The sequence below is a fragment of the Lineus longissimus genome, chromosome 2, assembly GCF_910592395.1.
Source record: "Lineus longissimus chromosome 2, tnLinLong1.2, whole genome shotgun sequence".
Classification (NCBI taxonomy): Eukaryota; Metazoa; Nemertea; class Pilidiophora; order Heteronemertea; family Lineidae; genus Lineus; species Lineus longissimus.
The window spans coordinates 2,791,617-2,802,083 of record NC_088309.1 but is presented as its reverse complement, the minus strand read 5'-3'; the positions used below and the strand labels follow the sequence as shown (position 1 = coordinate 2,802,083).

The window sequence follows — 10,467 nt, the reverse complement described above, 5'->3', positions numbered from 1 at the left end:
TTGCTAAACTTCAGAAGCCAACACTGATATATGTCTATCCCAAGTGCATGAGAGGGTGTCTCGAGAATTTTCTGGGTTACATTGTTGAACATAAAGAGAAGAAACAACCGATGTAACTAAAATTGGTATTTATTCACATATCCCATCGCATGTTCTTCAAATGTCATTGGAAAGAAAATGAAATGTTAGTTGCTTTGAACTGTACAAAACTTTTGAAACCTGACATTTGTCATCCATCTTAATCAAGAGCACATATTCAGGAATACAATTGGGTCAATATGCCGCACAGCGGTCTTTATGATTTTGGTTGGCGCGCATCCGCAGTAAAAGGCATGAGCCGAAACAACAAAAGAGTGCTGAGTAAAATTGTTTCGACGAATCAAAAAATAGTGGCAAAAGTCAACAACTACAACACCTTTGATTAAAGCTTCGCTTTGGAGTCGAATCTTCTAATCGCAAATGTGGACAAGTCATAAGAAGGTTGACGACCAACGGCGAGCTCCATCAGTACTTTCCCCACTACTGGCGCCATCTTGAAACCATGACCTGAAATGATATGATAGTTGTAAAGCATGAATAATCATCAAGAAGCTCTTAAATGGTGGATGATGTATCGTATAACGTCTTTACACAAAAGGAAATTTACCTTTGGTTTACTTTTTTCAGGACCAGCTGGAGAGAGGAAACACCTTCAAACAAAGACAAATTTCATCATCGAAACAATGGCTTGTGTACTCAAAGAATAGGAAAATACTTGTCCAGATTGGTCCATTTACCTGAAAAGCCAGCACCAATCACTATGTTTTTCCAATGAGGATGTGTGTCAAGGATGAAGTCTGAATCCGGTGTGTTCTGAAACAGGACAGATGAGATGAAATGCAAACAGTGTCAAATTGTTCCTGGCCTTGGGTAAGTCACCTTACTTCGATGGCCACATCTTCTGCATGAAATGTTAAACTGAGACCTTCTCTTGGGACCCACCAGTGAAGCAATAGACTCCTGATCGAAGTCGGAAACAAAAGCAGCATGTGATAGACCCCTCCCACTGCTGGCTAACACTAACCAAAACCAAAAAATGATAACGATCACCACCTCATGTAAGTGCTAGTGTTGTATAGTAATTGTAAAGCCTTTCTTATGAGTAGCACTGTAATGTGTAATTCTTGGAATTAAGTGTGCGGGATTATTGGAATTGGGTTCAGATAAGATACCTGTGGATAATCGTGGAAAATTCCCACGGTCTACTTTTAATCCTCCATTCTCCCCAGCGTGATCAATTACGTGATCAATTACGTCAGCATGGAGACGCATCAACGTTGCCCCCTGATTGGTGCAGACAAAGCTGCGCGTGAATACTAAACAGCTGTCCGCACGCTCTCGGCAGAGAGAGAGAGAGAGAGAGAGAGTTAGGAGAGAGAGCGAGAGAGAGAGTTATTCCAGTCTCCCGAGTATTTCTAATCACGTGCACGAATCGTCATCCCGACGAACTATTTTATCAATTATGACTTTGGTGTGTATAATTTTGTGAAGCAGTGTTAGAATAAAGGATCGGGACGTTAGAAGGCAAATTCAGGACTTCTTACTTTTGTAACCTGTGCAAATACAACACTAGAATGTCCAATACTTACAGTGTACATGCATCTCTCTACAATACTTGGCTTGGGTTCCAGGGTTGGAAAATGAGCATTGACAAATCTGATCATATCCTTCAAGATCATGTCATTGATACTCCTGTGTTTGTCTGCATCTCGGTCATCAGGATCAACTACAGGACCACTATGATAGCAGAACTGAAAGAGATGAGGATGACTATTTGGACCGTTAATCTTTCTGACAATCTGAGAATTTTGAGGGTTTTTTAACTACGAAATCCTCCAAAAGCCTGTAAGGAGGAAGGATCTTGTAGTCCAATCTCCATCCTAGCCTCCTTGCTGTAGGAGGGTCCATGCTAACACCCCAGTGGTGCTTGAGGGTTAATCAAGAATGTTTGTTCATCTCGAGACAGCAGAAAAATGAAGCTGTAGGATCTTTGATATTGCTGTGCTCACCTGGCTGTGACATACACCTGTCACATTCTCTTGGTAAACTTACTTTGTAATGGTTTGGATATTCATCTGCAGGCAGACCGTAAAAGTGTTCTGAAAGCTCAGATTCTTCGTCACCATTAATGACGAATGTGGGGTTCTTATCAGCAGAAGCTATACCGTGCAAATTCTCCCTCCAATAAACAACATTTACAGCTATCGGCTGAAAATTAGATGACAATGTTGTCATTCCTATTGTCTTATTGTGAATTAGGTCATAACTGTTTCTCTTGACCAAAGGCACTTGATTGAAAGGATTTCAGGAAAGTTACTGACTACTGGAAGTTGATGAAATATTTCTCACACCTGAAGAAGTGTCAAGTGTCCTAAGATTGTTCTCATTAGCCTTTTAAACTTCAAAAGTGATGTCCTAAACCTCTGCTATAATCACCTTGAGGGGGAGATGAAGCCCAAGCGGTTTCAATAGCTGTCCTGCCCAAGGACCTGCACAAATGACTAAACTCTTTGCTTTATAGGAGCCATTGGTCGTCCTGACTGTCACCACCTGGCCTGGGATAATCTCAACAACTTTAGTACCGTCATTGATCTTTCCACCAAACTTCACAAAAAGTTTCTAAAAATGACAAATAGGAAAGTGATTATAATATGGAGAGGCAGTTGACCAGTGGCAGTCAGCTGGAATCAAAATCTGGGTCTACACCAGCTTAATCCAGTTTTGACTGACATGCCAAGTGGAGATTTGTCGATGACCCAATTATGATAACAAAATCAATCAATAAGTAGTCCATTAGACTATCACCAAAATATGAAAATGTCATTGTTGTGTTTTACTCTTGTCATAATCTGGTTAGTTAAGACTTTAGGAAAACGATCTTTAATCAAACTTTGCATGAGCGCGAGGGGAGAAATTATTTTCTTTAAGAATGAAGTAGTTGAGAAACGGTACCTGGACACCGGCAAGACAGTTATCAGACCTTAGCATGCCAGCCTCTTTCTCCAAAACAAAAGCTAAACTGTCCCCGAATTGAAACATTGGGTAATCTTGACTAAGTTCCCTGGCATTCTGATACACCTTGTGTGTGACCCCGTATTTGGTCAGAAGATTTGGCAGGTTCTTCATTTCTGGTATATCTTTGTCACCACAGTAGACCAATCCACATTTCCTGAAAAGATAATATTCACAGGGTACAGGAACACATTTTGCAGTGCAAAGGGAGCTTAAGGGATTTATCCAAAAGTCTACTCAAAACGCAAATTAATGCCAATGCATTTATATTTAGTTGTTTGGTCTTTATGACGGGGACAACTGCACACGGCCCGGGGTCCTTAAAGCATCCTACAATCAACCTCAATAAGCCAAGTATACTCCACTCTCAAGGCTGGCATATGGTGCTGACAACCATGATAGTCACTCGTAATATGGACAACAGGACTGTTCATTATGTCAACAAAATTCCTGACTTTATGCATTCCTTTGAAGCAAGAAGCAAACTCTTATACCTGAGCATTGGCTTTCCGACTTGGCGTTCAATACTTTCCCACCAACTATATGCCTCCTTCATCATGTTTGTGTAGATCTCCTTATCATATGCCTTCCTTATGATACGGGAGTGGCCATGACTGCTCCCCCTTGTGTGTGGCAGGTAAAACTGAAAAGGAATGGTGTTGTCACTTGAAATGTAAAGCCTGAAGTCCAAGAACAGTCTTCCTATGCCCGTAGCCTATGGTATGCCATGCCACGGGTCTCCTGCCTAGGAACCGTCTGGAGACTATATCATAGTTAGGAGAGGTTGTGATTTAATGATGTTTATCATGAATTCATGTAACTAACCAAGACACCAGCTTGACTAGGCTTGGGCCAGCACTGACAGCAGCAGCAGGGCCTAGGGCCAGGGCCAGGGGATCTGACATATGTTATGTTGTCTAACCTACCTACCTGCTCAACAAGCAACGTTTTAAAGCCATTTCTTGCTAATTGAAAAGCTGTGCAAGAGCCTTCTATGCCAGCACCAATCACAAGACAGTCAAAAATCTCTGTCATAGCGTTTTAAAGAAGAAATTCGTTGAAAAAAATGTCCTATGTCAAAAAATTAAGAAAAGTCAAAATGACGTGACAGAAAATGAAGAAGCAGGAAGTGGAAGTTGTATGACAGAAGTACCAAAGGTAAGTCTGTCGATAGAGGTCGTTGCTGTGCTGGGCTCTTTCTGAAAATTTCGTCTCGAAAAAGGACTCATTTACACCAATCACAATCACCATGACTTCGCGCAGAGCATTGCATTTTGTTTTTAAAGTTGGCGACCGTAATTTAACAGCAAAGTTTTATCGTGACATTTTAGGAATGAAGGTATATTCGGTCGTTGAAAATGGGGAGTCAAGAAGTTCACTAAGAGAATACATTGTTTACTGGTGGTGTACATAATGCACTACAGACTCACAGTGTGTATCAAAATACATGTACACAATTTCAAAAACGTTTGTTTTGGTGCTGACAATTCAAGCATTTCACCAAGAAACAAGGGTCGCCACGTTTTCTCTTAGTGACATTGTTTGATCTCGGCTTAGGCCTCCTTCTTTTGACTTGTTCTGAGTGTACACATTGGTTTTGTTTTGGCTCCCTCTTTCTGCCATTGTTATGCCCTGTGTACTGCCATATGGGGCTCTGGTCTCTCTCTTTATCAAAACCACTGTACTCCTTTGAGGACTTTGACTCGGCACTGCTATTGTATTTAGGTATTGAAAGTGATAGGAGCTGTACTTGAAGGTCTAGATAATTTCAGTAAACATATATAAAACTATCGAATTAAGCATGTTATTGTTTCATGTTATTGCAGTTCCTGAGACATGAAGAGTTTGAAGAAGGATGTAAAGCAAGTTGCAATGGGTGAGAGAGTTAATGAGTCTGTTTTTAAAATTAGCAGTGCAGCCACTTGATGAATTTCGTATCTCATGGACTTAGTTGACTGCCTGAAGGCGAGATTCCCTGATATTTGATTTGCAGTTGACTTACAGGACTGAAGATAAGCATTGAAACTTCCCTCGGTTCAGGGAAGGCATTGAAATAAAGAAATTATGTCGTGGATCAGAACAGATATCAAATTGGCTGGCTGAAGTGATTCCAATCAAATGTCCTTACTGTTTATTTGCAGACCTTATGATGGCAAATGGAGTAAATCCATGGTAGGCTATGGAGCAGAGGACGACCATTTTGTTGTGGAGTTGACTTACAATTACGGCTTGGGAAGCTACAAGCTTGGAACCGATTTTAGAGTAGGTCATCAGGACTTGTTATGTATTCTTGATTCAGTAATTCAGCTGCTAAACTGGGTAAATTGAAAGACCCTGCAACAACTGACAGTTACAAACTGTTAACTTGTTCTTAACTTCGCTGATTTCATATGTATAAACTTTGTTATCTTTTATAACTGAGGTTATACTAGCTGTCAAAGACACTTGATCGTCCAAAAAATAATGCAATAACAAAAACTATTTCACCATTTAGTTCAGCATTTTGAAATATTGGCTGTCCTTGTAGGGTTTAACAGTACACAGTAAACAAGCCATAGAAAATGTGAAAGCTGGGAAGTGGCCAGCGACAGAGGAAGGTGGTGTTTACACAGTGGAAGCACCTGGTGGTTACAGATATGTCCTGCATCCGGAAAACTCGGCTGGAGGTAAATATACTTCTTGCATATTGTAGAGTTTTCTCTTTCAGTATAAAATTTGATTTGATGCACATTTCGAAGAATATTTCATCCAAAATAAGTACTTTTCAGCAGCAAAAGTTTCTAGTATTGGTTCTTCTCAAGAGTTAATTCTAGTCAGATATCCAACCAGTGTCCTCTGGCTGTCTTTAACAAGAACAATAAGTCCTTTTTCCAATAACCCTGTATCAAACGAGAGTGCCTCTTATTTCAGATCCTGTCAAGATGGTGTCTTTGGCTTGCTCAGATCTCAAAAGATCCATAGGTATGACTTGACCGGCTTTCTCTCTCACAGTGTAACCTTTGTTGAGTGCCATATGAAAGTGTATGTACAGATATATAGGGCAATCACAGGAAAATTGGTGTCAACATCTGATAAACATCAACTATGTTAGAATTATCAGTTCATTCAATTTAGAGATAGTGCCACGACTGTGGCCAATATGCCACAATGCAGATTGATATTTATCATTTTTAAAAGTTTATACTCTTTTCAGCATACTGGAATGGTCTTCTTGGGATGAAAATTTATGATCAAAAGGAAAACTCAGTCACATTGGGGTATTCAGACTCACAGGTATGGATCAATTCAATTTACAGGTGCTATGAGAAACTTTTTGCAATTTTGAGATCTAACACGCGGTAATGTCTGTTAAGCAGAAACTAGTGATGGTCATTAAGCTTTGCATTTGATAGTGATGGACAAAATGACTGTACTTAAAAAGTGTATGTTAATCCATCTCTATTTCAGTGCAAATTAGAGCTGTTTGACATCAAAGGGCCTGTGGACCATGCCAAAGCGTTTGGAAGAATCGCCTTTGCTTGCCCGAGAGAAGAGGTAAGTGTGTTCATTTGGTGTGTGAGATACTAGGTAGCGTTTTAGCAAGCATTTCTCAATGATATCATGTCCTTCGGAACCAGTTGAGGTAATTTTTCATTCTTAAATCAACAAAACTAAGTGCCATTTGGATTGCAATGCCTCCCATTTCTGTGAAGACAATCATGCTTAGTCCTGCATGACTGAAGCCATATCTGACCACCCCTTTTGCCTCGACATGAATGTCTCCAATTTGCCCAAAAGTTGGTTAAATTTCAATTCTGTTATATCTTCAGCTTCCCAGTATTGAGAAGGCTATGAAAGAGAGTGGGAACACAATCATTATGCCTCTAGTCAGTTTAGATACCCCTGGGAAAGCTACTGTGGAAGTGGTCATTCTAGCAGATCCGGTATGTATAATCAACTACATGTACATTTCAGTTTTATGCCAAGTCAAGTGGTGTTCCAAGTAAAGTTAGATAAACTGATTGAGCAGCTCATCTGAGTAGGTCATTGAGTTCAACTGAAAGGTTTCAGGATAGACTAGAGTTGGATAAACTGTCAAGTCCGAAGATTCCCTCTAAGATAACCTGTACTGTCATTGATGTAAGCCAAAACTAAAACTGTTAAGACACTAATTGATTTATTTTTTGACAGGATGGCCATGAGATATGTTTTGTTGGGGATGAAGCATTCCGTGAGCTCAGTCAGGTGGATCCTGCTGCTGATGAACTCTTAGATAAGGTAGGTGTGAGTTGGTAGTGATATGTTGTCTTCTGGCAACTGTGGTGTTTCCCCTGGGGACAGTTGACACTAGAATGAGCTACGTGTAGTAGCAGGTATCGAATAAGCTGGTTGTGACCATAGATTATAAAGCTGGTTGTGACTAGAGAAAGAGTTGGTTGTGACTTTAGCACAACATGCAGAGATTCCATTTCGACTATATCAAAAGCATTAATTGTCTCCTATTTTGGCCCTGCAATGCTGATGAGGATGAACTTTTGAATCTGCTGTGATTACAAAATATTTTACACCAAAATGATATCTGTCAATTCTCCAGTTGCTTTCATATTTTGATCTTATTGTGATTTCAGGCCCTTGCAGCTGATAAAAGTGACGAATGGTTTGCCCAAAAAGGACAGGCTAAACAGGAGGCATAGAGGCTTTTCATAATAAAGACTGATTTGCGATCTACTAGTCATGGAACTACAGTGTTACAGGAAAGCATTCAAGGATAATCAAAATACTGGCACCTTATCATAGGGCCCATGATGTAATACTTGTGGTGTTGATGCATTCATGCTCAGTTCTGAAATGGTAGTGACACAGTTCTGTTGGGAGGGGGACCAGCAAGCAGATTTCTCAATGGTGTTGGTGGTGCTGGGTTGTTATTTCAATTCATTTTATTGACAAGGCAATGGTAATTAAGATGTGATGATCTCTTGGCCAGACTAATGTATATCAATAAACAAAATATGATCACAAGTCTGACTTATTCCCTTTATTTGAGAACATCATCAGTTTCCAAGTCTCTTGCATCTGCAGGAGATATGAAAATAATGGTCTCCATTATCTTCTGGTCATGCCAGTTGAACTGCCGGCACAATGGAATTGTCATCTTTGATTGCTGCTCCTGGACGTATTGCTATCGCCTCTCTGGTTGTGACTTGTCATTATGTCTTTTCCAGTCGAGGACATGTTGTGACGTTTCTTAGTTCCTCACAGTATGTGGCATTTCGGGTAAGTTCGTTATTGCTGAGGTGTGGATGTGACGTGCATAACTTCTTCAGGATAGAAAGTGACATGTCAAGATGTCTCGTAATAACTTGTGCAGTTGTAACAAATCTCCGTCTGGACCACCCTGCCTTCAGTACAGCTTTTATCTCGCTGTATTTGCTCTTGGACAGGCCCAGCCAAGTATCTCCTGTACCAGCGGTGGTATCTGATACCTGGAACATCAGGACTATTCGGCTATTTTTCGAGCTTCTGTTCTGTCTCGCAGTGTTCTTGATGAAAGGCCAATGCAAACTGGCCATAGAGACTCAATTAGCCTCCTGTGAAGGGTACAACCTGCCTGTCATGCACTTCTGACAACATCCAGACCCTTCTGCCTCTAGCAGCTATCTCACTGTGCACTTGATGAAAGGCCAATGCAACCAGGCCATAGAAACAACTCAAGTAGCCTCCTTGTGGAGGGTACATCCTGCCTGTCATGCACCTCTAACGACATCCAGACCCTTCTGCCTCTAGCAGCTATCTGACTGTGCTCTTGAAGACAGGCCCGACCTGGCCATAGAGACAACTCAAGTAGCCTCCTTGTGGAGGGTACATCCTGCCTGTCATGCACCTCTGACAACATCCAGACCATTCTGCCTCTAGCAGCTATCTGACTGTGCTCTTGAAGACACTGAGGCCCGACCTGGCCATAGAGACAAGTAGCCTCCTTGTGGAGGGTACATCCTGCCTGTCATGCACCTCTGATAACATCCAGACCATTCTGCCTCTAGCAGCTATCTGACTATGCTCTTGAAGACACTGAGGCCCAACCTGGCCATAGAGACAAGTAGCCTCCTTGTGGAGGGTACATCCTGCCTGTCATGCACCTCTGACAACATCCAGATCCTTCTGCCTCTATCAGCTATCTGACTGTGCTCTTGAAGACACTGAGGCCCGACCTGGCCATAGAGACAAGTAGCCTCCTTGTGGAGGGTACATCCTGCCTGTCATGCACCTCTGACAACATCCAGACCATTCTGCCTCTAGCAGCTATCTGACTATGCTCTTGAAGACACTGAGGCCCGACCTGGCCATAGAGACAAGTAGCCTCCTTGTGGAGGGTACATCCTGCCTGTCATGCACCTCTGACAACATCCAGATCCTTTTGCCTCTATCAGCTATCTTACTGTGCTCTTAAAGACAGGCCCGACCTGGCCATAGAGACAAGTAGCCTCCTTGTGGAGGGTACATCCTGCCTGTCATGCACCTCTGACAACATCCAGATCCTTCTGCCTCTATCAGCTATCTTACTGTGCTCTTAAAGACAGGCCCGACCTGGCCATAGAGACAAGTAGCCTCCTTGTGGAGGGTACATCCTGCCTGTCATGCACCTCTGACAACATCCAGATCCTTCTGCCTCTATCAGCTATCTTACTGTGCTCTTAAAGACAGGCCCGACCTGGCCATAGAGACAACTCAAGTAGCGTACTTGAAGTACGTCTTGCACCAGCTGAGGTTCCTTATGTGTACCTGGGACCACATATCAGGACCCCTGCCATTTGTAGAGCTTCCAATTCCATCACTCTTAAAGACACGCCAAACCTCCAGACCGAAGGGACGGCACAAGGAAGCCTACTTGAAGTAGCTCATGTACCAGGGACAAGGTCAGGACCGTCCTGCCGCTGGGAGAGCTCCTATTTCACAGTCCCTAGTACGGTGCTCCCGGGAAGACAGCTTTGGCCTGTCCGGACGACGGTTGTTCTACCACGGGCAATATGGAAATGATCAAAATAATTATGTTTTCAAAACTAAAAAAGTTTCTCAAGCGCCAAATTCAAAGTTCATGAGACTTCAACACGTGTTGAACATGACATGACATACATGAATGAATGATCACACATGCTGAATCTTATTTTTCAATCTAATGTAAGTCCTTACTGTTACAGCCGTCTTTCGCGGTTTACTCCAATCATTGTCTGTGTAGGCTATCCTCGTTAGCATGTTTGCGATATGAGATAGGCATGGCCATGCCCATGCATGGACCCATGCCATGGAGATCATGGACCATGGGCATGAGCATGTGGCATTGCATTGCTTGTGGATGTCGACAGACTTTTGCTTAATGATTGGCTTCATTCACGGCATTGGCTTTTCCCGGCCCGGTTTTGGACTTCCTTGACTTTGGTA

At 42.1% G+C, this 10,467-nt stretch overlaps 2 protein-coding genes across 2 annotated transcripts; one reads left to right on the top strand and one right to left on the bottom strand.

The window, feature by feature from the left end:
• Positions 1–113: 113 nt before the first annotated feature.
• Positions 114–4,121, bottom strand: LOC135501314 (peroxisomal sarcosine oxidase-like). Its single transcript, XM_064793369.1, has 8 exons — positions 3,982–4,121; positions 3,546–3,694; positions 2,992–3,208; positions 2,476–2,658; positions 2,092–2,247; positions 1,629–1,790; positions 777–852; positions 114–546 (listed from the first exon to the last, which is right to left on the bottom strand). The coding sequence occupies exons 1-8, from the start codon at positions 4,084–4,086 to the stop codon at positions 422–424; spliced, it is 1,173 nt and encodes a 390-aa protein (XP_064649439.1). The 5' UTR covers positions 4,087–4,121; the 3' UTR covers positions 114–421.
• A 44-nt stretch (positions 4,122–4,165) lies between these two features.
• On the top strand, positions 4,166–8,049 carry LOC135501331 (glyoxalase domain-containing protein 4-like). The gene is made up of 10 exons (XM_064793393.1): positions 4,166–4,390; positions 4,878–4,927; positions 5,193–5,313; positions 5,579–5,717; positions 5,962–6,012; positions 6,245–6,324; positions 6,499–6,585; positions 6,861–6,974; positions 7,222–7,308; positions 7,659–8,049. Exons 1-10 carry the CDS (start codon positions 4,301–4,303, stop codon positions 7,722–7,724), a joined length of 885 nt encoding a protein of 294 aa, XP_064649463.1. The 5' UTR covers positions 4,166–4,300; the 3' UTR covers positions 7,725–8,049.
• Positions 8,050–10,467: the final 2,418 nt, after the last annotated feature.